The sequence below is a fragment of the Saimiri boliviensis genome, chromosome 9, assembly GCF_048565385.1.
Source record: "Saimiri boliviensis isolate mSaiBol1 chromosome 9, mSaiBol1.pri, whole genome shotgun sequence".
Classification (NCBI taxonomy): domain Eukaryota; kingdom Metazoa; phylum Chordata; class Mammalia; order Primates; family Cebidae; genus Saimiri; species Saimiri boliviensis.
The window spans coordinates 122,032,571-122,059,985 of record NC_133457.1 but is presented as its reverse complement, the minus strand read 5'-3'; the positions used below and the strand labels follow the sequence as shown (position 1 = coordinate 122,059,985).

At 57.1% G+C, this 27,415-nt stretch overlaps 1 protein-coding gene across 1 annotated transcript; it reads right to left on the bottom strand.

Moving 5' to 3' along the window:
* Positions 1 to 5,805: 5,805 nt before the first annotated feature.
* NPEPL1 (aminopeptidase like 1) lies at positions 5,806 to 26,396 on the bottom strand. The gene is made up of 12 exons (XM_039479401.2): positions 26,175 to 26,396; positions 25,295 to 25,480; positions 24,662 to 24,832; positions 20,434 to 20,523; positions 19,938 to 20,019; positions 18,086 to 18,228; positions 12,860 to 12,937; positions 8,595 to 8,695; positions 7,620 to 7,743; positions 7,087 to 7,263; positions 6,501 to 6,611; positions 5,806 to 6,051 (listed from the first exon to the last, which is right to left on the bottom strand). Exons 1-12 carry the CDS (start codon positions 26,322 to 26,324, stop codon positions 5,893 to 5,895), a joined length of 1,572 nt encoding a protein of 523 aa, XP_039335335.2. The 5' UTR covers positions 26,325 to 26,396; the 3' UTR covers positions 5,806 to 5,892.
* Between the last annotated feature and the right edge of the window lie 1,019 nt (positions 26,397 to 27,415).

Here is a 27,415-nt window from a genome sequence, read left to right as displayed (position 1 = left end):
CTGGCCAGAACTTCCTTTGTAAGGCTGGACATCCACACCTTGTATGTATTTGCCGCATTCGATTATTACTCATTCATCCACTGATGGATATTTGGGTTGCATCCACATTTGAGCGACTGTGAATAATACTCCCATGAACTTGAGTGTGCAAATATCTCTTTGAGGCCCTGCTTTCAATGCTTTGAGGTGTATGCCCCGAAGTGGAGTTGCTGCATCATGTAGTCATTCTATCTGCAATCTGTTGAGGAACCGTCATATTTTGGGAACACCTGCCCCATTTTCCATTCCCACTGACAAGGCACCAGCGTTCTGATTTCCCTGCATTTTTGCCAACATCTGTGATTTTCTGTTTTTGTGATAGCGGCCCTCCTAAGGAGAGCAAGGTGGTTTCTCACCAGGGTTTTAATTGATATTTTTCTAATGACAGCGATGCTGAGCATCTTTTCCTGTGCTCTTCGGCCATTTGTGCACTTTATTTGGGGAAATAGCTATTGAAGTGCTTTGAGTGTTTTTGAGATTGTTTTATTGTTGATGTTGTACTTAAGGAGTTAATATATTCTGAATATCAATTCCTTATCAGGTATTTGATTTGCAAATGCTTTTTTCCCATTGTGTGGGTTGCCTCTTCATGAACAGCGTCTGCTGATGCACAAAATTTCTTAATTTGCATGAAGTCCAATTTGTCTATTTTTTCTTTTGTTGCCTGTGCCTTTGGTGTCATAACCAAGAAATCACTGACAAATCCAAAGTCATGCAGGTTTGTTTTTCCAAGGACCATGCATTTTACAGATGAGGAAACTGAGGCCCAGAGTCAGGGGTATTCAACAGCAATGAGTCCTTTTGGCCTGGCTGTATGTCTCTGTCTGATCATCTATTTATTCACTTCTGTCCCTCCTTCCTTCCCTCCCTCCTACCTTCGTCAGCCAGCATACCCTAATCTGCTTGGCCATCTGAGTTTGGATGCCCCCTTCCCTTTCACAAATCTGTGTGACCTGGGGCTTCTGCACCTGCTGCGTAGGGGGAAGATAACAGCACCTCCCCGGGGCTGCCTTGCATGTGGCAAATTGCTTAGGATGTGTCAGCTTTTCTGGTGATGGCTAATATCCCAATGGGGTGGTCCTCATTCACCCCCACCCCTGTGGGTGCCAGGGCACAGCCCTCCTTCAGCCTCCTGCAGGGCCATGCTGGCTCCTCCTTCCGGAAGCCATTCCACTTGCAGGCTGGGAAGACACAGCAGCAAGAGGGATTGCATGCTAGCAGTGCTCACTAAATATTACTGGATAAGGAAGCTGGCTTTGGACCTTCATGCACTGGACCAAGCTGGGTCGTGGATGCCACAGAAACTCATCCAACTCGTTAGGAGAAATGGGGTCTCAGGCCCTCACAAGAACTCGTAGTTGTGAAGTTGGGGGTAACTGCGCTGGTTACTGCTAAACTGATTTAGGGGAGGGGAAGGGGTCTATGACACCACTGAGTTTCTTACACAGCCAGTGAGAACAGATCGTTTCAGCTGGAGGCCGCTGTAGGTTCTGTGTTATCAGTGACTGTAAAGCAGGCTTCTAAGCTTTTGAATTGTGGGTTTCGGTTTTCAATTTTGTTTTCCTGACTGAAGAATGCTCCCTGGACTGATCCCAAAAGCCCTCAGGACTACAGCGGGCACTGAAAGCAAAAGTGGCCCTGTCAGGAAGGAATGTCACCTCCCTGAGGCTGTGTTAGCATCTCATCTGCTGCATTCCTGTCCCCTTGGCTCTGTGTAAGGGAAGAAACCAAGCCCAGGCCACGGGGAGGGGCACAGGTCTGGGCTTTGGGGACCAACCTCGCAGCAGGGTTGCAAGAAGGCAGCCCCTCCCCCGCAAAGCCCTGTCTGTGAGGCACGGGGAAGGACTCCTACCAGGGCCGCTGTTCCTCGGGAGCTGAGCCTAGTGTGGGTGGGCGGGAGCTTTGTGTGCTGCCTCTGAGAGCTGTGCGATCACAATGCCGTACATGTGTGCGGGGCCTGGTACTTTTCCAAGAGCTTTTAAATGCATTATCTTGTTGGAGGCTCATTTGAGGCAAGGACTCGAAGCAGACGGGAAAACAACTAATTTACTGAATCCTGAATGGAGAGGAAGCTGAATGCAGTGTGTGTTTTTGCTGAACCTCAAACCAAAACAACCTTTTGTTAAAGAACAAACAAATAAACAAAAATGCTGAACACTAATTCACCAGGGAACATCGTCTGCACCGAGGCTCTGGGCAGAGAATCAGGGCAGCGAATTAAACAGCCATTTAGTGGGTGATGGGGGCCTGCTGAGATGGCAGGCGAGTTCATGAACAAGAGCTTTTGGGGGCTGGCAGCAGAGCCAGGCAGGAGAATCTGGTGGGAGGGGGTGTTTCAGGTCGGGGACCTGAGCCCTGAGTGAGGTGGGAGCGAGAAGCCTGTCGGGGCCTCGGGTCCTGCTGTGCCTGAGTGGACGCCCCATGTTGGGAACAGCCTGGGGTAGCTTCAGAGGTTTCCTGGGGGGTCTCCAGCTCCTGATTGGAGTTGCACTTAGAGTAATTAATCTGCAGCAGGAAGTGGGGTGGGATTTTCCAAGATGATTGAAGGTTCAAGCATTCCCCAACAGAAACAATTTCATTCCATTTGAGTTGCTTCTTTTAAGTGCCTCTCTCTTCCATTTTTGGTGGCCCAGAAGGGGAAGCCACAGATGGGTGTCTGTGGGGCACAGGCAGGACCTAACGGGAGGGGCGATGGGAGACCCCCCCCACCTCACATGGGTCCTAGTGAAACTCATGCACCACAAGCCACAGACCAGTGCACATACATGCCCGCACGCACTGCCATGGTGATGCAAGACCACAGGGACGTGCACATGCCTGGAGTTCCTCCCTCCTGCTGGAGATGGCCTTCTGGCAACCTGGCTCACAGCAGTCTGCTCCTGAGGGCAGCAGGGGCCAGAGGGTAGGTGGTGAGAAATCCTCCTCCTCACCACGGGCCAGGGAACAAGTCCACAGAGACCAGCACCCAGTCCCTTCTGAATGGGCCTCAGTGGCCTCCCTTGCACTCCTGAGAGTCAGGTGACCATTGAGCCCTTCCTTCAATACCCATCACAGCCTGCCAGAGGCCGCTCCCTGATGCACTCACCCTGCATGGCCCTGGGTCTTCTGAGGTCGTATCAGATGTCTCTGGGGCCTGATGCCACCACTCCCCTGGTTTCCCCACCTTTGCTGACATAGACCTGACCTCTGGGGAAAGGCTTTTCCCTCAGTTCTCGGGACCTGTATTGGGGTCTTCTCCCAGGCTGGGGACTGCACCCCTGTCACACAACGCTAGGGTCTGTCTGCAGCAGCTGAGGCCGCCTGATGCCCTGAGGACCGCCCAGTGCCTGAGTGGTAGGTGGCGCAGGACTGGTGGTCTGGCTGTGACCAGAACTGGGGCTGTGGCCACGACCCAGAACTGATCATCTATAGTGACACAGCCCTCAGAGCCCAGGCTTCCTGGCGGATGCTGGTAAAACTCTCATCAGCCTGGAAGTGCAGCCTTCAGCTGGGCTTCCCAGAGCCTTCTGGCTCTCCTCGCCTGTTCTCAGTGGCCTCGAGGGTGTGTGTGCACCCCTCTGTGCCCGCAGCCCCAGGAGTGCACGAGCCAATAGCAGCAGCCAGGTAAGGCTCCGTCTCTAACATAGAGGGAGGAGGAGCCTCCCTTTCCTCTTGCCTGCGCTGCTCACCACCTCTACCTCCTGCTGCCCTTTTCCCTAAGAGAGATTTCCATCCTTTCTTGTTCCAGTCTTTGGGGTAACAGCACCCCGCAGGTGGGCCCTGGGATTCCAGGGAGGGGGTGTGTGTGGGGCCGTAGCTCTCCTGCTTTCCCCAGCATCACTGGGCTCCGCCGCCATGGCGATGCTCTTGGTCAAGTTCATCTGGGAGCACTTCCTTGGGGCTTTGCGCTCGCCTGCCTGCTGGGGCTCTGCACCAAGCTTCCTGCACCGCTCCCCGGAAACCATGATCAAGTGGGCCCAGTTCACCCACCTGCCCCCCACTACCACCGGCCTCCCCATGACCCTGTTGCCAGGGCTCCGGTGGGGCCTGGGGAAGCAGCCGTTGCCTCCTAAAGCCCTTTGGCCCCGGGAAAAGCCAGGCCTCTGGCTCACCCCTGTGGGTTCTTTGACGCCGGCAGGCAGGCCAGGCCAGCCAGCAGCTGGTGCCCAGCTGGGACCCTGGTCCTGAGGCCGCCTTTGTGCCTGCACAAGGGAGACTCAGTTCCTCCCTTGCTCCCTGACCCTGCATCCTGTGTCCACGTGGGCCCAGCCCTGGCGGGGGAAGCAGACGGTGCCAGCTGCCCTGGAGAAGGAGCCAGACCACCTCGTGACCTCTGCCTCCTCTGGGCGTCTCAGGGGAGGCCGGCGAGCAAGGCCTACTGCAGCACTGTTAAGCGAGCTAATGACCCGTCAAGGCTCCCGGCCGGTGGCGGCTGCCCCTGCTCAGGAGCTTCAGCTCTGGCTCCCCGGCCGCTGCCCACAATTGCTGTCACCGTGTTGGGCTGCAGCTTCCTCAGAGAGGGGCAGGGCTCTGGAGTCAGTTCTTGGCTTTTCAGGCCCAGCCAGGGCTGTGTACACAGCAGGCAGTTAATAAATATTTGCTTAGGATCAGGCCCAGAAAGAGTCACCTCGATTTCCAGGGCTGTGGGGGCACTTGGAGTCTGGGGACCCTTGGGGCGAGGTGGCCAGGGGCTCAGGACACAGCCTGGGACCAGGAGTCCCACACATCTGCAGCCAGGTCCTCGCCCTTGGCCCTAGCTGAAGAGAGATGGGCACTGTCCCCTCCCCTGCGGGGCCTCAGACCCGATCCTTCCTGGGGGCCCAGGCAGTCCTGCTGCGACCTGAGGGCAAGACGCATGGCAGGGCCGAGGTCCCAGCTGCACTGTCACCCAGGCTGGCGGGAAGCTGGCTCCCAGGTGCCGCGGCCCTGCCTCACCTGCTTTTGCTGGAGCCCAGGGTCAGGGGTTCCCTGAGTCCTGGCGGGGCTCCTGGGAAATCCGAATTGGCTTCAGGGCCCTGCTCTTTATCACCTAGGATGGTGCCCAGGGGCATGGAAGCACAGTTGACCTTGCACTGCACAGGCTCCGGGACCCTCAAGAGACAGAAGAGCCGCCCTGCAGGCTGCTGGGCTGTGGGGAGTTGCAGAGCCCACAGCACTTCCGCCTGGAGTCTGTGCTGTGTGCACCCAGAAAATCAAAACTGTCAGGAGGGCCGGGCCTAGACCCAGGCCCTCGCCCCTCCTCCCCAGGTCCTGGGTTCTTGTCATCAACACCAGGTTGACTGGCTGGGCCCAAAGCCAGAGGCGGTCTGGGAGAAGCAGCAGGCAGCCCTGACCTACAGTCCCCAGGCAGGCTCCAGAACCTGTTTCCAAAATGGAGGGGAGGAAGAAGAATGGCCAGGTAAGGGGTGGTGTGACTGTTGAACTGAACCTCAGGTGAATTCTGAGAGGCCAGAGTGTGATTTCTCTTGCCCTATAAAATCGGGGCCCCTGCAGCAAGTCAGCTCCATCTTTCCCAGGGCTGGGCTGGCTGGCGTAAGCTCCTGGCTCTCAGCCATGCAGGCACCCTGCACAGTACCTGGGGCTGCGACAGGGCAGCAGGCAGGCAGGAGCCTCACCCCAGGGGCAGCAGGTTACAGAAGCTGCCTCAGGCCTGTGAGTAACAGAAAGAAGACCCAGGGCCTCCCGGTCTCCTCCCTGTGGCCCACACCAAGCCCTAAGCTGTCTCCGAAAACTCCAGCTGTTTCTACCACTACCACAGTGACGCCCAGAAAGACAAACCAAAACCCATCGGAAGGGCAATCTTTCAATTGCTTAAAATTAATCAGTGCAAAGTGAGGTAAAAGATCCCCGCGTGTCAGGGCCAAGGCAGGAGCCTCACACTAGCCTGCGTCTTTTGGAGTCCCTCCCCATGTCCTCCTCCTCGACGTCCACCTCGCAGCCCAGCGGGGACACCAGGTTTAGCAGAGGGTCCTCAGAGGCACGGCCGAAGAGCGCCAGCAGGAGGGCCACACCGAAGCCCGTGGCTCGCTCACCCTGCAGGCAAAGGGCAGGACAGAGACTCTGGGCGTGGGGCTGCAGCATGGGAGGGGCCTCCTGGGACCCCTGAATGTGCCCCACGGTCCCCTTCTCAGGAAGGAGATCCTGAGCACCAGCTGGAGCCAAGGGCCTTCCGTATTACTGGCTGGACTACTGTCCAGCCGGGCACAGGTGGTGGGCAAGGCCTTGTATGCTCTGCCCTAACCCGGGGAGCTCCTCAGGGTGAGGATGGGTGAGACTGGGGACCCGCAGCCCCCTGCGGAGGACAGGCTGCCTGGGGAAGGGTAACACACAGCAGCCTCTCTGTTCCCAGGGAGGAGGAGACCTGAGGGGGACAGCGGGCTGGAGGCTAGGTCACAGACACGGAATGTTACTGATGAGCTCGGCTGGCAGCTCCAGAGCCAGAGGGTGGGAGCAGCCCAGGCTGGCGCGGACGGGACACTCACGGCGTGCACTGGCGCAGCAATGTCCAGGTGGACCCAGACTCCGGGCCAGTCGAAGCCAATGTGTGAAGCGATGAAGAGGCCGGCACAGGAGCTGGGGCTGTTGTCTCGGTCCTAGGGAGGCCGGGAGGACACAGGGCCCGTGGTCGCTCTGGCTGAGCCCTCTCCACCCTGCCCCATCCCCTCTCACTGTTGCTGTCTGCAAGGAGCCTCGGGTGGCTGGGAGGGAGCCAGTGTGGGGCAGTGTCTGAAGCTGGGCTGGGAGGGCCTTGACCACAAGCCAAGGAGTCTGCCCCACCATAGGCCAATGGGGGAGCTGGCAAAGGGACTGATGGGGCAACTGAGTCAGACCCAAGACTGGGGAAGAAACCTCCAGCTGTGTGGCAAGGAGGCCAATGAGTGGCCCATGCCGCCTGGGACGGCTCCTGTGCCCTGACGCCTGCCTCTCCGGCCCTTGTCTGCACTGCGGCTGCTTGTGGGGCGCCCCAGCTCCCTGGGTGCACACCCCCCCTCCCACCACCAAGAGCAGGGCTCTGCCTACCCAGCTCCACCCACGGGGCAGGCTCCAGGCTCCAGGCTCCAAACCTACCGCTACCGAGTTCTTCATGTCAGCCACGGCCGAGGTGAACTCGCTGAAGTGCAGCTCGGGGCAGTAGACCAGCGGGTGCACCAGGTCCCCGCACTTCCTGCCGGCCTTCACGCAAGCTGCCTCCCACTCAGCGCTGTTGGTGAGCACTGCGGCGTGGTACTTCCCAGTGGCAATGCCCTGGGCAGGCGGGAACCCGGGAAGTGTGTGGCCGGAACACAGGAGAGAAACACCCATGACCAAAGAAGGACCAAGAGGCAGAGAAATGAGGGAGCCCGAAGAGAGAAGGCTGAGTTAAAAAGAAAAAATGCGGGAGAGAGGACCATGGCCAAAGAAGGTGGTCCCGGCTCTGCGTCCAGCCTGGGCCTCAGCGCTGCCCACACCAAGCACGGCAGACGGCTCCTCCTGCCTCCTCGTGCCCAGTTAGGAAAACTCCTGAAGGCAGCCGCCGCCCGCTGCTTTCCCCACCTCGAGGTCAAGGGGTAGGTGGGGTTCCCTGGGGCCACAGCTAAGGGGCGGATCCAGGCAACACTCACCTGAGCCCCAGTCAGGGTGGCCATGTCCAGGATGATGTCAGCCCCTAGGTCCTTGCAAGCATAGGACACACCGTCCGCCAGCACCAGCCTGCCCTCGGCATCCGTGTTGTTGATTTCCACTGTCCTGGGGTATGGTAGAGATCCCTGCTGAGGGCCAGGATTCCCTGGGGCACTGGCGTGAGTCCCTTTGGAACTGGGAAGACCCTATTTGGAGCTGCCCATCCCTGTGGCTCCCCAAATCCTAACACATTCCCCCCACTGGGAAGGCTGGGATGCCCCTAGCCCCTACGGCAATGCAGTGCCTGGGTCAGAAGCAAAGGGCTTCCAGGTCACATCCCTGCCCCACTTCTCTCGATTAGAGTGCCAGGGGCCAGCCATTTGGCTCCCCTGTGCCTCAGTTTCTTCATCTGTAAAGTGGGTGGCATGACCAGCTGGGTTGGCCTTCAATACACTGTGCCTGGCACCTGGCAGATGAGGAGGAAGAGCAGGTGATGAGGGGAAGCACCCACTCAGGCACCAGCATGTGGGGTTGGCAAAGAAGGCTCTTCTCCTCTGAATCCTGGAGCCACCAGCTCCTCAGCTGCCAGCCCAGCCTTGACTTTCCAGGGTCAGTCTCAAGGGGGAGATGCAGAGAGGGGCCCCGAGCAGGGAGTCTGGGGGTCAGGGCTTCATATGCCCAAAGAATTCAGGCCTAAATGTTGGAAAGGCCTGTCTGGTAAGGCAGGGTAGACCATGATCTCCTGGGCCAGGCACTGCAAGGGAGCCTCGAACCTCATCCTGGTGCCATGACCCCTCCATGTGCAGTGCTCCTGCTAACAAAGCTCCCAGCACTCAGGAAAGCAAGGAGCCTGCTGCCCGGGGGGACCCCAATGCTGGGTCCCCTCCCAATATGCCTGGAGTGAGCCGGCATTGCAGTCAGGGGAGGGGTCGTGAATTTCAACAGTGGGCGGGGAGGAGCAGGAGGGCCAGACATACTTCCCTGAGTACAGCAGGTGGATGTCATCTGGCCTCGTTGCGTTGGGCCCCACCGAGTTCTCGGCCAAGCAGAACACAGCGTGGAGGTTGTCTTTGAAACCCTGGCGGGAGAAATGGGCAGGGGATCCAGTTGTAGGTCATAGGTTTGGGGAGGGGGAAGGACGAGCTGGGGGCTCTCAGACCCACAGACAGCAGAAGACGGATGGCTCCAAGGTGCAGGGAGCAGAGTTTGCCCTCCCTGCCATCCTCGGCATGGTCCTGGCAGATCCCAAGGCCAAGGCTCACTGCTGGGGTTTCCCAGCCTCCCCTGCCAGAGCCCACTCACCGCAGTGGATGAGCCTGGGCACAGGCTGGGCTGTGGGACTCTTGGGCTGCATGGGCTGGGCAGTCATGAAACCTCACCAGCCTGTGCTGACGGAAGGTGGCCAGCAGCCACGTCCCCTCAATACACGGGCACACGTGCACTAAGGAAGAGTTCAGCCTCGTGGAAGTTTAGGTGTGAAATTATAGTTTTCTGAAGCCAAAATGAAAGCCATTTGTTCCCTGAGAAAAGTGCGACCAACAGGTGGTGGTGGTGGTTTCTGCCCTGCAGAGGCTCTAATGGCCCCCTTATCCCCAAGCGGGCCGTGCCCGGGCGGCAATGTCAAACGGAGTAGAGCTCCCAGACCCCTGTCCCTGCCCTTCCTCTGCTCCTGGACAGGAGTCTTTAACCAGGATACATCCTCCTAGCATGGAGCACGACTTGAGGGCACAGACACACAGCTCTATAGGATCCAGCATCTCTCTCATCTCCTGCAATAGCCAACTCTTCCACCACCAGCACAGAGCCCTCACCAAAGGCAAACGCTCCGAACGGTGGGGCAGAGGCAGCCAGCAGGGCAAGGAATGGCCAGTGGTAGAAACTGCAGCAGTGGTGCTGAGCGGGGGGCAGCTTCGAGTCCCTGAGACCTCCCTGCCCCACTCAGTGAGGCAGGAGCTTTTTTTTATGCCAGGCTTGGAAGGTCGCTAACACCCCCAGAGCCCAGTGCCACCTGGCTCCTGGCATTTAAAACATTTTAAACATTAAAAAGTTTAAACATTTTATTGTGAAATAATTTCAAACTTACCAAAAAATTTGCAGAAATAGTCACAAATAGCTGGGTACAGTAGCTCACGCCCGCAATCCCAGCACTTTGGGAGGCTAAGTTGCGGGTGGATCACTTGAGGTCAGGAGTTCAAGACCAGCCTGACTAACATGGTGAAACCTTGTCTCTACTAAAAATACAAAAATTAGCCAGGTGTGGTGGTGCATGCCTGTAATCTCAGCTACTCTGCAGGCTGAGGCAGGGGAATTGCTTGAACCTGGGAGGCGGAGGTTGCAGTAAGCCAAGATTGCACCACTGCACTCCAGCCTGGGCAACACAGCAAGACTCTGTCTCAAAAAAAGAAAAAAAAAAAATAGCCACAAACAATTCTTCAACACCCTTCACCCAGATTCTGCCAATGTTAGCATCTTGTATAGCCATGGGACAACGGGCAGCAGGGGCTAGTAATCACCAATATGTGACCGTCACCTGTCGGGCCCACCCAGGTTTCAGACATCCAGACCGGATCAGGCAGCACACCTTGCCTACCTGCCCTGCCTGCTTGCTCTCCTTAATCTGGGCAACTGCACAGTCTGGCTTCGTCTGTTGTGACCTTGGCACTTTCAATGCTGAGTTTGCCTGATGTTTCCTCATGACTACCAGCAGGCCATGCATTCTGGCAGGAATCCTACAGAAATGCTGTGTCCTTCCCTGTGTACTGCCTCTGGAGACATGTCAAGTGGCTCTGTCCCTGTCCTGGTGACATGCTCTGGGACACCTGGTTGAGCTGGGTCACAAGTGTCTCCACTATAAAGCTACCAGAGGCACTTGGACACCATCTTGCTGTCCTGTTCCCATCCCATTCTCACGCTACAGTTCCAGTGCTGTGGGTCACTCTCACCTGAAATGGGACCTGGCTGTGGGGTGCCAGGTGAGGATTTCCTGTTTCCATCACTACCTCTGCAGCCCGAAACTGGATTCACGGTGAGAAACGATTCTCCCCCACTCATTTATTCATTCAGTGATCTAGTCCTACCAGTGTGGACATGTGGATTATGGTTTTATTCTCTGGGTAAATTCATTACCATCAGGATTTATTCTGTGGCTCAGAAAGAGGCATATTCCTTTCTAAGAGGCCAAAAGGATATGTCAAGGCCAAGCAGGACATTAGAGCTCACAGTGGAGCCTCCAGGCTGGAGCCCTTCTTGTGGCGGGGGGGGGGGGAGGGGGGCGGATCTTTGTCTAGAGTGGGGGTGAGGTATACTCAGCACCCCTCAAATCACAGGCCGCAGCACCCCTGGAGGTGGAGGAGTGCTGAGAACACTCATGGCTGCTGCCTGATGAATCTGCGATAATTGCCAAGTGGTTTCCTGTGAACAGGGAATTAAAGCCCAGAAGAGTCTACCTGCTGGGGCAGTTCCCAGCCAGCCTGTCCCAGAGGCAAGACAGACCCTCTGCGGGGTGAATGACAAAGATGGCCACAGAGGGCTGGCCACATGGCTCCCCAAGAAGCCCTTGCCCACCCGTGCCCCGTGCCACCCCAGGGCAGCAGCTGCTCCCTTCAGAGACAGCTGCCTGATGAGCATCGCACAGCTCAGTCCGTCTGCCTCAGCATCCTTCCAGGGAGCGCATCTGCCAGGACCCTGGGGCCTGGGTGGAGGGAGGGAGGAGGACCAGGTATCAAGAGCCTGGGGCCACCGTGCCCCATGGCCTGTGATGCTGGGCCAGTCAAAAGCCTCCTCGAGTGCTGGCTGTGTCCCTTGCTAGTTTCGAACCAGTGAAGGACAAGAGCAGAGGACACGTGCTCCTCCTCCAGCCTCTTCTGACAGGCGGCAGGTGCTCATGGAGGCATGGGGCTCGAAGGCTGCGTACAGCCGCAGCTGTGTGCTCAGCACGAGAGAAACACTCAGCCGTGAGCCCTAAGAGGCAGGTTCCAAACCTGTGCAGAGCACAGGTGAAGGCCTGCCAGCCCCTCTTGCCCAGGCCACCTCACCTTGGCACCCCAGTGTCCCCACCGGCTGGCCCTGTTAGCAGAAGCCCACCACGCAGTCTGGAATGTGCACAGCAAGCTAGAAAGCCCTGGCAGAATGAGCTCCTCCCTCCCGGCATTCGGGCTCCTCCCTCCCCGCCAGGGTCAGGCTGAATGCCTGACCCTCCAAGTCAGAAACTACTTGCCAGGGCCTTTTTGTTTTCCAATTTCAAGTTTACCCTGAGGAACTGGGTTGCCTGCCTGAGAAAGCTAGGCTAGGGAGGTAAACCCGGGCTGACGAGAGTCAGTGCACACTCTTCATTGGCCTGTTTCTTTAGACAGAGGCTTGTGCAGGCTGGAGTGCAGCAGCAGGATCTTAGCTCACTGCAGCCTCAACCTCCCAGGCTCAGTCGAGCCTCCCCAGCCTCAGCCTTCCCAAGTAGCTGAGACTACAGGTGCATGCCACCACGCCTGGCTGGTTTTTAATTTTTTTTTTCTTTCTTTTTTTTTTTTTTTTTTTTTGTAGAAACGGGGTCTCACAAGGTTGCTATGGGCAATGCTGAATTTCTGGCCTTCTAGCCATCCTCCTACTTCTACCCACCAAACTACTGGGATTACAAGCAGGCGCTGGCCTCTTCATTTGTTTAATAAGCACTTTTTATGGTCCCAGGGACATCTGAGCTCCATGGGAAAGTCACCCAAGTCACCCCACCCACCCCTATTTCCCTTGGTGATTACTGCCACTGAGTAAGAACTGAGCTCTGGGGCCCTGGCCAGGGAGAGAGGAAGGCGCCCAGCCTGACCTGGGAGTCCGGGTGGTGACCTGGTGAGACCAGTCACCAGAGGCGGCTCTGCTGCAGAGAAGGGTTTTGGGAGGGACACGCAGAACAACGCATGCTCCTGCCCTGAGCTTCTGCCGGCCACATGCCAAGTGGTATTGGCCGGGCTTCCTCACTGAACCCAATGCTTATGGAGCTCTGGGGCCAGAGCAGGCCCAGAGCAGAGGACATGGCTGGATCCTGCTCTCGGGGCCTCCCAGAGCAGCCCTGATGAAGGCAGGAAGCTCTGGGGGTCCAAGGAGAGCTTGGGGGCAGAGGAGGGACAGGCACCAGCTGGGGAGACTCGGGAAGGACCCTGGTGGGGGCCTGTGGCAGGATGGGTAGGGGAGAGGGGAGCATCCACAGGGTACACCCAGGACAAGCCCTGCAGAGGGCGGGTGGGGCCCCACTCACCTGCTTGATTGCGGCTCTGAAGGCCCCCAGGACGGCCGCGGCGCCCCCGCAGTCCCGCTTCATCCCCGGCATGGTAGTCTGTGGGTTGTACAAAGGGACCAGGACAAAAGTGAACTGTGAGGTCCAAGCCCGGCAGCAGTGGCCCCCAACCCACCACCTGGCCCCACACCAGCCCCACGTTCCTCAGCCTCCCAGGCCCGGGCGGCCCTCATACCAGGCCTCCTGGGCACCCACAGAGCTCATGAACCACCTATTGGCCAAGCAGAGTGTTCTCCAGAAGCAACAGGGAGTCATGGCTATAGGGGGTGGGGCTCCCTTTTGTTTTGACAGAACTTTGGGGTTACCAAGTAGTAACTGCGTGGAGGGGGAACCCGAAGAGATTCCCGGAGCTGTAGGATCTGCCACGGCTCGGCTCTAACATAGCCACAGGGTTGCTTTGAGGCCGGGCACCCTGTCTCTAGTCTCAGGGCTACCGAGCGCCTGGGGGTCTGTTGCAGGGCTGCTCGCTCTCTAATCCTCTGCAGAGCAGGAGGAGGAAGGTGAGGTCCTGGGAGCCTCTGGGGCTTGCTGGAGGTCCCCAGCCAGGGCCTCAGGGACCTGGGTGAGCTCACTTGCTTCCTGCACCTATTGCAGATTCCTACTCTGCTTATGGTGGGGAGGGGGCCTGAGGGGCCACTGCCGTGATGCAAACCTGCCCTGGCCAACTGCCACACCCTGGAACAGCACCTAGCTTCCTTGCCCTGGCATTTAGAGGCCTTTACCACCTAAAGATCCTTAGGCTCGGCATTCTCTGCTCCTCATCACAACCTTCAACAGTGGTAAGGGTTAACGTGAACTCTTCACCAAAATCAGTCACATCCGCCCCCCACCGACGTCACCAGCAGCGAGGACACCTGTCACTCCCTCATTTTGCTGCCAGGTGAAGAGGCTACCTCTGCCCTCCGGCTAGTTCACACCTCCTGGTTAACCTGGGTCTAAAGAGGGGCCACTCTCCTCCCCCGGTGTCCACACTGTTTCCTGTCCGCTGGTTGAGAGTGTTATACATTTGTGCATTTTATAGGTTCCCGACTTTAAGTCACAAATTCATATTTTAAATGAACAGCAGGTCCTCAGAGGCAAAGGTCTGGGTATGAAGTTTACTGAGTGATTTTTGAACCCGTATCGTGTTACATGAGCCCCGAATTTTAGTGCAAAGTATTTTTAGGCATAAACTGAGCTGCTTTTATAATTGAGTGGAAATGGCCCGTCCTATACTACTAAAAATAAGCCATCTCTTCTGAGCTACTCTGCAAGAAAGCACAGGATTGTTTAAGTGGAAAAACAGGGCCTCCGATCTGGAATCAAACCATGTGCAAAACAGGTCACACAGAAGTGCCTGGAAACGGCTGCTCACTGTACACTGAGTCTCCCCGTCGCAGCTGCCAGCTCCTTCCCAGTTGCAGGTGGAGCCAGGACTGGGCTTGCAAATACAGCGCAACTGATTGTGCAGTCTCACCACTCCCATACGTTGTTTCTGTTTCTATGGAAGAAACCATTTTCAGAGTGATTTAAGATGGCCTCTGCCTTTTCCACTGGGCTGACACTGACACTCTGTGTTGGAGGATCAGGCCACAGCCCCAACGAGGTTGGGGAGCCACTGGATTCACTTCCATGCCCTCTGGGAAAATGAACCAATGCCAATTTCACGTTAGAATTTCCCTGCTGAAGCAGTAAAATTAATTTTTAAAACTCTCAACCCTTGGGTACAAAACATTTTCCATATTCTGTGTGACTCATAACGCACTCCCGCTGCTGCTGCGGGCAGTGGTTAGTCACAGCAGCAGCTCAGCCGTGACTGCTGGGGAAGTACTGAGCTCCACGAGTCACTCCGACCACCAGCACCATTTTTATTTGAAAGAAAAACTGACAGACGAATGGCACTTAATTGGATTTAGGTATCTGACAGACATTTCCCAGAAAAGGAACAAACTGAGCCTCTTACTTCCAGAAACAGCTGACATTATTTATTGCCAATGGTATACATTTGAGCTTTTAAGCAAAAGTCAGAATTTTGAAAAACTTTCTCCTGTCACCATGACAACTTCCTCATACTCAGTGACTTTTCTGATGAGATGAATGGTGATATCAGTGATTTTTTGATACTATATAATGAGAGGTGTCAAAAATTCAAATTTCCAGAACTCTGTGAACCAATATTTCTCAAGTGAACATACATATTGCAAAAAGCACATGTTCACAGTTCGAGAGAGAACAGTAGATTTAATCAGTAGATTTAATTGCCATGGGGCACAAAACTCTACTTGTGACGCTTCAGATTCCACGTTATCACCAGCCTTTAAGAAACTACCACTTGGTGAGTTTTGGTATAATAACAAAGAATGTTCATAGTTAGTGAAAAAGGTAGTATAAAATCCTTTTCCCTGTTCCAACTATAAAATGTGTGAGGCCAGATTTTCTTGATACAGTTCAACTGAAACAGCACATTTCCATAGACTAAATCAGAAGCAGATGTAAGTCTTCTATTAAGCCAGGCACTGACAGGATTTATGAAAATATACAACAATGCTGCACTCTCAGTAAATGTTTTTGCATTTTGGAAAATAGTTATCTTCGTAAAATTACATTATTTATGGTAACATGCAGTGGATTTATATGTTATTTTTAATGAATTATACATGTTACAAATTTCTCACTTTCATTTCAAGTAGAGTAAATATCAGTAGACATCACTCATACACAAAGCCTCCTTGGGGCTGATACTTGCAAAGAGTGGAAAGGGGACCCCAATAATGCATTTGAGGCCTGCAGATCAGTCCAGGCTGATCTTGATCTGCCCTTGAAATCTTTGGAAATGGAGCTGTAATTTTTCTTGCGAAACTGGGAGCCTGGCTGGCTCCACCCAGCTTGCTTTTTGAGGAGTGACCATTTCTGCACAATCTGCTCTCGAGGCAGCCACTGGGGAGAATGCGCGCCACGTTCCTGTGTCACACCAGGCCCCTGGGTGAGACTCTGGGCGCCTTCAGGTCAGGATTTGGGTCTTTCCATCAATGGCTGGGGCCTCAGTGCCCACTCCACACAGTAACAGCTCAGGAAAGGCCTGTTGGTTGATCCCAAATCCACACAGAACAGTTCCAAGCACAGCAGGGAAGATGGGTGGGTTTAAAATAGAAAACCAGGTATTGTTTTGCTGGTGCCAGAACGCCCAGCTATTCCATGTATTATGGGGTCTGCAGACCAGGTGGACCCTGGGGGATAGGCAGGGGCTATGGTCTCATTTTCAGAAGGTGGTTTGGAACCACGGAAAATCTCCTACTCTCTGGCAGCTCTACCAGCCACCCTCAGACCACAGCTTCCCTGGAGGCTGTGCCCCTGTGGCCTCCAGGGAAGGCCTGTGTGGTCAGGTTTTCCCTTTGTGTTAATTTCCAGGCCAGGAGCTGCCTTACTGCACAGGTGCACCCACGGCCACATGAGATGACGTCGGGTGCAACGATATTTTCCCTAAGTGACCAGAGTTAGTGCCACAAGCAAGAGAATGAATCCCCAGGAAGTCCAGCTTCTCACACTGGTGCACAACAAGCCGACATCAAAAACAAGCGTCTGATCCAAGGAGATGAGAGTCCACGACTCTACCAGCCAGAATGTAGCGGCTTCCAGGGCGACTGTGGGTACTGAGGGTGCAAGGGTGGGGGCAGACAGTGCCAGGCGCAGGCATTAGGGGGTGCACTATCTGTGGCGAATCTAGGAATCATAGTAAAGCGACTAAAAGTCAGTTGCTTATTACCACGGTGTGTTGGTATCTCTGAACAATGTCAACGATAACATATTCCTCCTCCAAAAACCTGTTGTTCATTGAAGTTTTAAAAATTGCCGTGGCTACCGTTGCACTTTAATCATACACATAAAAGCTTCAAATTCGCCTATCTTCATTACTTATCCTGTAAATAACATTACATGGATGTTAACAACGACCCGACACATGGCTGGCCCTGACACTCGCGGAGTCTACTCTCCACATTCCTTCTGAGAATCGCTCTGACAGTCAGGTCCTATGGGCCGGCTCTGGGCACAGGCGGGGCCTCCAGGGCCCATGATTTTCTACCTCTCTGTGTCAAAATAGAGGACCCAAAATAAAAAACGAGAGCACAGGGAACGGTAAAAATGATGATGCAAAACCAGCGTTCCTTCGGTTCCCTCATTCTGTGTGAACCCTGGGAGTTTCTGTGCCCAAAATGTTTTTTGGTTTACAGATACCGGAAAGCCACAAGAAGCTATCCTGAAGAACTGAACACGTGGACGGTGTGGTGACTGCTGGAGTTTACTGTGAAATGGGATTGTTAGGTGTCTCTGCAAAAGATCCCATATTAAAGACTGCTCCTGAGTTTCTGTGTATCTGTTGCCTCATGTGATTGGAGCTCTTCAAAATCAAAATTAACACATAGTATACTTCGACCCACTATGAGTGAAGACAGACTCACAAACTTGATTCCTTCGCCTATTGAACACCCATTAGTAAAGAAGTTCCATTGAAATGAAACCATTGTCAAATCTGGAGATGCTAAGACGCAAAGCCAGAACATTAGTTCCAATGTTGGTAGCTAATTCAAAGTTTAAAAACACCAGGCCTCTGTGAGCCTTTCGGGCTGCTAGTTTTCAGTGTCTGGTCGGGCTGGGGGCTCCACAAGCGCCTGTCCTCCTGGGATGGCAGGGCAGCAAGCCGCATCACGGGACTAGGACACCTCACAGGGATGTTCCCGGGTGGCTCGCCTCTGTGCTGTCCAGATTCCCCGTGCTCTCGGGGGTCACGTGCCTTCAGAGGGTCTTGTGTGGGGCCGCCCTGAGTGTTTTCTTGGTAGGGACCGAGGATAGACTTGGAGACATGGGCATCCCCTTGCCCTTCCCTTCTGTGGACAAAGCCCCCAGCTCCAAGTCCTGCCTCCCCGGCTCTGCTTGCCCTTCCTTCGGCCATTTCCGGGGCAGCTCTCGGGCCCTGGCCAGGCTCTTGTTCCAGACCCTTCCGAAGGGTGGCCATGGAACCCAGAGGCCACATGAAGTTGTTGCCCCAGCATGGGGACTGGCCCTTGGACTCTCCCTGAACCCACCCCAACCCAGAACCCCCAGAAACCTCACTGCCTCCTACCCCAAGACCCCTCTGAGAGGGCTGGCTCAACTCAAACTGGGCCCCTCCATACTCCCAGGGGCCCCTGAAGCGCTGGCCCCGAACCTCACCTTCCCTTTGATGCTGAGGCCCCCAGTGTCATAGACGATGCCTTTGCCCACCCAGGCAATGGTCTGCGTGGCTCCCTCTGGGGTATGGCTGAGGACTGCCAGGGCTGGGGGGTGCAGGGCAGCTTTGCCAACCCCATAGATTCCTATGGAAAGCACAGGGAGAATGGTGTTAGGCGTGGGCTGAGCTGAGCAGGGAACTCCCAGAGGTTCCCGGAAACCCCCCACTCTGGCTGGCTGGTGTTTTCTCCTGGAGAGCCACACTACCTGGGCCTGGGGTTCCCTGCTCCCTCTCCTGCCCCTGGCCAGTGTGGGATTGGGGAATGCAAATTAGCTCCAATGCCTGAGACTGCAAACAAATTCTATGCAAAGTATTGTTAGGCAAGAAAACCCGCTGAGGGAAAAAAATACTGTATCATTTCCAGAAAGAAAAGAACAAGATTGCAGAATGAAATGATCTTTGGATAATGCCTCAAGGCCCCACTTCCTGAATCCTCTGAGCACTCAGGGACTGTACCGCCCTTTCACACTGACTCCCATAGTCTCTGCACTATTGCCTCTTTGCTTTACATGACACATCTCAAGAAAGCTGTGGCCATGTGTGTGCCAAGTCCATGCCTCAAAGCACTGCAATAACTGAGTCAAACAATCATAGCAACCATGATGAGAGCTAATCATGGCTGCTGGACAAACTCCTACTCATCCTGCAAGATCCGCAGCAAACGCCACCTCCTCTGTGAAGCTTTCCCTGACACAAGCTGCCTCTCCCTGCCCTTCTAAATGGCTTCTGTCTATGTAGACGCCACCAGGATGGCCCCTGTGACCCCATGTCTGGGCATTCACGTCCTTGTATAGTACCTTCCCCTCATGTGGGCAGGTCCTAATGTCTCACTTCTAACCAGAAGAAAATGGTAGAAGGGATAAGATGCCACTTCTGGGATTAGGTTACAGAAAAAGACGGGAGTTTCCATCTAGTTGTCTCACTTTTTATACCTAGCTCTCGCTCAGAACCTCCCTGGGAGGGCGGCTCACCCAGCACAGAACTGCTGTCTCCAGCTAATGACCTGTGAGACCCTGAGACCTGCTGGCAGCTGTTGTGAGCCAGCCTGGAAGCACATCGCCAGCCCCAGGCAAGCCTTAGGATGACTGCAGCCCCAGCCAACAACCTCACAGCAGCAGGCAGAGACCCCGAGCCCGGGGAGGATCCCCCACCCACAGCACGGGACGGGGATAAGCGTGGCTGCTTTCAGCTGCTCTCTTCTCAGTAACGGAAACAGCCACCTTCCTCTCACCAGTCTAGAAGCACCATGGGGCAGCTGAGTCATATTTATCTGCCCCTCTGGTTCCTGGGCAGTGGAGAAAGGTGGGTCTGGGGACTTGGGGAAGGCCTCTCTGAGGAGGGGCATCTGAACTGAGATGCACTGGTTGAGAGGGCCTTCACCAAAAAAATATGCTGAGGGCAAGTATTCCAGCTAGGGAGAGCCATCTGCACACAGGTCCTGCCGTGGATGTGAACTTGTGTATTCGAGGAACAGAAAGGCCCTGCTGAGCCGGTCCCAGGAGAAAGGGTGTGCAGCACGTGAGGATGCTGGAGAGGCTGCAGGCAGGGAAGGGCTTGGATCCTGCAGCTTCCAGAATCCAAATCAGAGTCTGGCTTGCCGCCCCCACTTCTTCCCCAGGGATGGCTGCTTCCCAGGGTCCGGCCTTGAGCTTGGACACAGGCCGATTCCTTTCAGGTCACAAGCAGGAGGAAGTTTGGGACAATGTTCCATGTGGCCTGCTGAGCCCACTGCCACCAAAATGCCCCTGGCCACTGCCTGAGGCCAAGAACTACAGGGACGCAGCCCCCACCCACCTCCAAATCCTCTGGTCTTCAGTTCCTCATCCCGGATGATGGTTGGGACAATCCCCAGCTCTTTTCCAACTTTGTTAATCTCCTGGACGTGTTCATGGAAAAAACAACACAACAACACATGAAGATGGCTGGAAACAGGCGAGGCCGAGGCTGAGGCCAGGGAGGAGCGGCTGCCTGTGCAGGGTGGGGGAGCCAGGCTTGGGAGCCAGCTTCACGCGTGATGAACCCCAGGAGAGGGGCTCACCCTCCACACTCCCATTTCCTGCAGCTCTGGCTGCAGTCCTGCCGAGGGGCCTCGAAGAGGAGGCTGTCTTCCCCACACACCCTTTCCTGAGGCCTCCTGGAGCTGGGTGGACAGCAGAGCTCCATCGATGGCAGCCTGAGATTCCTGGGCCAGGTCAGTGTGTGGACAGCCCCAGGTTTCCTCTGGCTCTCCTGGGGGCCTACGATACCCACCCCAGCCTGGCCCCACCCCTGGCTTGATGATGCCACAAACCTCAAGGAAGTTGTCGGTGTTCATCTCGTTGCAGGGCGTGTCCACGATGCGGGCTGCTAGCCGCACGCCTTCTGTAGCATTTGCTAAGCACTAGGAAAAAAGAGGCCATCACTGGGGTCCTGGGACCAGGTGGGAGGCAGATGTTCCCCGCTAGTCCATCCCCCAGGAACCCAAAGGAATCAGAGGCAAACGCCACCCACAGGGCTACTGACAGGGCAGCAACGGGAGGGGGAGTTTGGCTGTCCCTGCCAGCGCCACCCGCAGCAACCCAGGGCCGCCAGCCACCTGTAGAAAGAAGTTTCAGCACAGCCACCGCCCTGCACCTCCACAATGATACAGCAGTCCCCAGCCTGGCGGGGGGCCCTGGCCTTTCCCGTCTAGGGCCTTTCCAACCCCCGGGTCCTGTTCCTTCCCTCGTCCCAGCTACAGCTGAAGGTAGGTGGCCCTCACACTGGCCCGAGTAGGCCCTGAACTTCCCACCCTCACCTCCGCAGAGCCCACAACTCTCCCTCCCACCAAGGTCCCAGTCATCCTTCCAGGTACTTCTCATAGGCCATCTACGCCAATGGCTTCTCCAGCTCCGCCCCACCAAGCACAAGCACTCTCCATGCTGAGTGCCTGAACCTGCTGGCCCTCTGAATGCCCCCTCTCTCTGGCCTGCTGCTTTCCTCACGAGTCCCCTGCAACTGTGCCACGAACTCTGCAAGACACATGGGGGCCTGGCTGCCCTCGTGCTGTCACTTGACATAGCACGGTTCTGGGCACAGAGGGGAGGGACACAGAGGCAGGTCTTGCCTCTTGGAGCTGACGTGTCCACCCAGAAGCTGAAAACATGGGCCCTGCTGGCCTGGTAGGACTTCAGAGCCCACACTCGAAGGCAGGGCACAGAGGGGCGTATGCACCGAAGCGAGAATCACACGGGTCCCAGAAACGCATCTTTCAGCCCTGGTCTTGGCCTTTCTTTGCCTTCTCATTCTGGGTCTCACCTCTGCCCTGGGAGCCTTGCATTCTCTTAGCTGAATCTGCAGGCATCCTTTCCCACCCTGTCCCCCACCATGCACCCCCAGGCGCAGAAGCTTCAGACAGCTGGCTGCTTCCTCGGCCTCCCTCGCTCACCACAAAGACAATATTAAGAGAAAAGCAGCGACGTTTTGCGGGGGTGCAGGACAGCATCAAGTTTATCATCCCTGCCTCTAGTCTCATAATGTCAGGGCAGCAGGCGCCGGGTCGATACCGCCAGCCCGGCCACCTCCCCCGCCCTGCTGAGGTAATTAAACCCCAAAGCCTCAAAGGTAGAAACCTGGAGCTTGACAGCTCTGATATGAATGTGCCTGGGCTGTCCCTGCCGCCTGTCAGTGGATTTTCTGTCTGTGAGGGCATGCAGGGACCCGACAAGGACTGTCTGAGAAGTGCGTCAATGCTGTGTGACTCGCCTACAAGGAGGTCAGGTGGCACCTGAAAGACCCCAGACCTGAGCAAGCGAGGAGCTCTGATGCAAGAGCGCTCCTACGGGAGGCAGGGGCAGGGCTGCTGGTGCCCTCCACCACCACACAGCCACACCACGCTGGGGAAGGGGAATCCCTTAACCACGAGAGGAGGGTCACCCATTCTGTCCACACTTATGTGCACACCTACTGTGTGCCAGGCGCCATGCGAGACTGAGAATTCAGACATCCAAGGGAGTCAAGCTCAGCAGAGACTCACAACACAGTCCCAGTCCCTGCTGCAGAAGAGAAGGAGGGAACGGGACGCTGAGGGGACCGGGGCCTGGATGGGCACTGGGAGGTGCCCACGGGAAAGAGAAGGGAGAAGCTGAGTATAGGCCACATGGGTGTCAGACACTGGTGTGCTCAGGACCCAAGAGGGCTGAGTGGTGGTAGCCATGGGTTAACACCAGCTCTGCCCCTGGCTGGCAGACCCAGTAAGTCAGTCAGTGTTGGCAAGCAGTTTGCTCAGCTCTAACATGGGGACAACAGGCCGCCTCTCACGGGGCTGTAGTGAGAATTCAGTGCACCGGCATGGGCTGTGTGCACACTCCTACCTCCGTGCAGGGCCTGGCAGCTGACAGCACTCAGAAGACGCCAGCTTGCACACACCCAGGTGTGCATTTGGAAGGCGAGTAAAGCGGGGGCTGGAAGGAAGCCGTCTGTGCAGGGTGACCCGGAGACTGCTGCCACAGCCCAGGAGAACACCTCAAGGCATGGCACTGGGCAGAGCAAAGGCGAGAAACAGGACACACTGGCAAGCTAGGACCAATGGGGTCAGGGACCATGGGGACTCACTGCCCCATGGGTTCCGTCACCAGATGTTTACTGGGCCTTTGTCACAGGTAGGGTTGGGTGCTGGGATCACTGTGAATAAGACCAGGTCCCTGCCCTCTGGGGACCCCCACGCCAGGGGGGAGCACAGGAGATCAACAAAGATATGACGTGTCCAGTCATGACGGCTTAGCTGACAAATGGGAGGGTGGTGCTGGCCAAGAAGGCCAGGCCTCCCTGGGGAGCGAATGTGGGCAAAGGCCAGATGGAGGCCATGCAGGGCTGGAGAGGGAAGGGCCAGGTGAGGGAGCATGAGCAGCAGTGAGCTTGGCCAGTCTAAGGGACAGTAGGAAGTCCACAGGAGGGAAGGGGCCAAGGGCAGCAGAGGGCAGGAGGGGGAATCAAGGGTGATGCTTGAGCCCCCAGGTGGGATATGGTAGATGGCAGGCCTGGAGCTCAGAAGGAAATCCCTAAAGACAGAGAGAAGCAGCGGATACTGGTGTCTGGCCTAGAGAAGACCAGGCTGGCTGGAATGCTGGAGAAGCTGTGAAGGGATGCCAAGAGGTGGCGGGCAGTTTGGGGAGCAGTGGGAGAGAGGGGTGCCTCAGGATGGAGCAGCCGCGCTTCAAGGAGGGACGGCAATGGCCCATCTATCAGTCTTAGAGAACAATGTCAGCATGGGGGCAAAAACTATGTTTCTGTATGTTCAGAGAAAAGAGGACTAAGAAAGGCAAATAGACTTTTTAAAAGCTTGGAGACAAAGGAAAAGGAAAAAGGCGCTACCTCATGCTGGTGAAGGTGGAAACATTCTCTCCTGGTAAGGAAAAGAATTTGGGTTGAGGGGCAATGGTTACAGGTCTCAGAGAGGATACAGTGAAAGAAGTGAGGTGTGGACCAAGCCCCAGGTGGGAGAGCTCGTCTGGGTGAAGCTGACAGCCTTCCTGAGCTGGAAGTGGAGAATGAGCTCCGACACAGAAGAAATGACAACCTGGGTGGCACTGTGGGCACGGGGGCTGCAGATGGCAGGCACAGAGGCTGGGACTGCTGATGTGGGGAAGGGAACCTGAGGTCAGGACCATCCACAGATCTGGAGGTGGGAATCACTTCTGGCCTTGCCTCCCTCAAAAGGCTCGTTCTCAGCATCAAGTGAAATAACACACGTAGAAGTGCTCCCTGTAAAGGGTGAAGCAACACACATGCACACACACCACACACACCACACATACGTACACACCACACACACACACACCACTCATGCACACACCAGCACTCATGTACACACACTACATACCACACATACACACACACAACACACATACCACTCATGCACACACACCACACACAATACCCACACACACCCCACACACACCACTCATGCACACACCAGACATACACACACAACACACATGCACACACACCACACATACGTAAACACCACACACACACACCACTCATGCACACACCAGTACTCATGTACACACACTACATACCACACATACACACACAACACACACTACACATGCACACACAGCAACACACAATACACACACACCACTCATTCACACACCAACACTCATACACACACAGCAACACACAACACATATACACACGTCACACACACACCACTCATGCACACACCAGCAATCAAACACACACAGCAACACACACTACACACACACACACACACATCTCACATAAGTGGCCAGGGTTATTTGGAAAGCAGCATGGACCTGCCTGGCACTGATTAGGTGCTCAACAAACGCTGGCTGCATTTACAGAATCCTGAAGTCAAAGACCAGGCAGAGGCAGAGGGAGAGGGCCTGGGTGTGGAAAAGCCTCTGCAGCTTCCCAGAAACCAAAGCAGCCACCCTCCCACCCCTCCAACAACACTTTTCCCTCTCCAGACTTCCATCCCACCTGCCCCAGCTTGCCCGGGCCCAGGGGCAGGGTCTGTCCCTCCAGACACCCACCTGCAGTGTGGACACCTCCACTGGCCCGTTGTCTTGTCCCACCAGGAAAAACTCCACAGTGACCGTCTTCTTCTCCAAGCGCCGAGAGGTACCTGAGCGGTGGGTGAACAGCGGGAAGGCCCGGGCCAGGGCACAGGCGGAGGCAAAGACCTCAGGCTGCTCGCAGACCATCTGTGGCACAGGGGGTTGATGGAGTGAGGGTTCAACAGCCACCGCCAGGAAGTGTTGGGAGCTGCTCTTTGACCCTCCCAACATCAGCTCCCTGGCAGATGACACCTAGACGGAGGGATGTCCCATCCCTCAGGTCATCCCTGGAACCATGGAACCGCCATGAGTCTTCCTCCAAGAAAAGTAACACATTGGCCACCAGATGCCAACAGCCTGACCAGCCAGGAAAATGACAGACAGAGGGACAGACACTAGATGGGCCTCAGGAAATCCAGGTTTGAGTCTCTGATTTCCCACCGAAACGGATCTGGGGCAAATCCCTGGGTCTCTTTAGAGCGGTTTCCCTATCTGCAGAGCAGGGATTGTAATGTCGACGGCCCCCCGGCGGCGTGGCTGCGGTCTGTGCAGGGCTGAGAGCTCCCGCCCGCTAGGAGCCGCGTGGCTGCCTGCTCTCGAAGCACTCACCACAATGCAGCGATGCACTCCGGGCGGCAGGCAGGTCCGCACCAGCCGCGTGATGAAGTGGGCAGCCGAGGGGCTGTTGTGCCGGCTCACCCTGCAGGGCAGGGCAGCCACGGTGGCGTAGTTCAGGTAGAGGGGACAGCTGTCCGTGGGGTTGGGGTTGAGGGTGCTCAGGGCGGCCTGCCAGACCTAGATCAGAAGGGAGAGACAAGAGACACGGGCTTCCAACTGCGGCCACGTGCCAGAGGCCCTGCTCTGCGGCCACGGCCACGCCTGCAGTCCTGGAAGGGCACAGCACGGCTCCCCACCACTGCTGTGCCATCCTTAGGGAGGCGTGTCGCCTCTCTGCAGGGCCAAGTGTCTCTAGCTGCCTCGCAGCCCCCTGGTGGGATGAAGCCACTAAGACTGAAAGGGCCAGGCCGGGGGTTGCTTTGCTTCCAACACTCTGATGGGGCTTAGGCGACTTCCACCAGAGAAGGGGCAGGAGCCGGGGGTCCCCAAGGAGAGGCAGCTGGGGACACTGCCACGGGAACTTCCGGAAGGCAGGGCCTGTCGCCAGGCAGGGCCGACGCGCCGCCCCGGGAGCGGCCGCGTCTCCCCGCCCCGTCCACAGGTGTCGCGGGGTGGGGGTGTGGGGGCGCTGGGCTGGGCTGACAGGAGGGCGAGAGGCCAAACCAGCGGCGGGGCCCGGGACTGGGCCTCCGCGGGCGAGGATGGGCCTGGCGGCTGAGCCCGTCAGGGAGGCGGCCCGGCCTCGTTGGGCCCGGCCCGGCCCGGCCCGGCGGCGGCGGCGGGAGTGCGGCTGGCGAGGCGGGGCCTCCGCGGGCCGCCCGGGCCTGGGCTTCCGCGGCGCGGGGCGCATGGCGGCCGGCGGCCCGCTCACCTCCTCGGTGACCCGGGGCTGCAGCTTCCCGCGGATGTGGCTCCAGGGCACGCGGTGCAGGTGGTGCAGCTGCCCGAGCAGCAGCAGGGGCCGGCTCTGCGGGTCCGCGTCCCCGGCGCTCGCCTGGAACTGCAGCCCCACGTTCGCCATCTTCCCGCCGGCCCGCGCCCCGGCCCTGCCCGGCCGGGCCTGGCCCACCGCTCGGCCCACTTCGCCCCGCTCCGGCCCGGGCTCGCGCCGCCCCAGCCCTGCCCGGCCGCCCGCGGGCCCCGCCTCCCCCGCCGCTCCGGGCCGCTCGCGAGACGTGCAGGGCCCGCCCGGGGCGCGAGGGGGCGCCGGCCAGGCCGGGGGAGGGTGCGGGCCGGCCCGAGCAGGCCCCAACGAACGGGGCGCGCGCCCCGGGCCTCCGGCGGCGCCGCCCCTTGGCCCGGCGGCCCGGGCGGCCCTGCCCAACACGCGGGGCGACGCGGCCCGCCAGGAAGCGCCTCCGGACCGGCCGGGCCTTCCTCGGGGCCTGGGCCGACGTGAGCCCGACCCCACCCTCCGCAGTTCCGGCCAGATCAGGCCCCAGGCCGGCCGCAAGCAGGTCCCCCGAGGTCCCTGGGCAGCCGCTGGTGGTCCCCGGGGATCCCGCACCCTAGCCACCCATCGGTTAGGCCAGAGGGGCCCAGTGACTCCTGACCCGAGTCAGGCCCTTCTGTCCCACTGCCCGGCATGGTGGGCACGGCGCGGACGGTCGCTTCCTCCTCACTTATCGGAGGTTCCCTGCCGTGGATCAGACCTCGCTGCGCCAGGCGCTGGCCTGGGTGTCCGAGGGTGACAGGGACGAGGCTTTCCATCCAGGGCGCTGCTGCTGGGATGGCCAGGGCGCTGCCTGGCTGCGTGGCGGGGCCTTCTCGCGCACCCTTTTGCAAGAAGGGCCATCTGGCACAGTCTAGGCAGGGAAGGAGGGAGGGGATGAGGAACAAGCAGGATGACCCGAGTCACCTCAGTCGCCTTGCAGGGGAGGACAAGCTGTCAGAGGGTGTGGGGCAGATGCCGGCTGGTGGAGGAGCCAGGGGTGAGTGGTGAGTGGAGGATGGTGGTGGACGGTCCCACGCACAGGGTCAGATGCAGGGGTCAGGGAATGAGGATGCATCGGGTAAGCTCTGCTCAGGAGTCATTTAAAAGCAAAAATCTGTTACCCCACATCCTGATTGCTCAGGGGCCTTTGGTTGGCACTCTGTTACCTCCATCTAGTT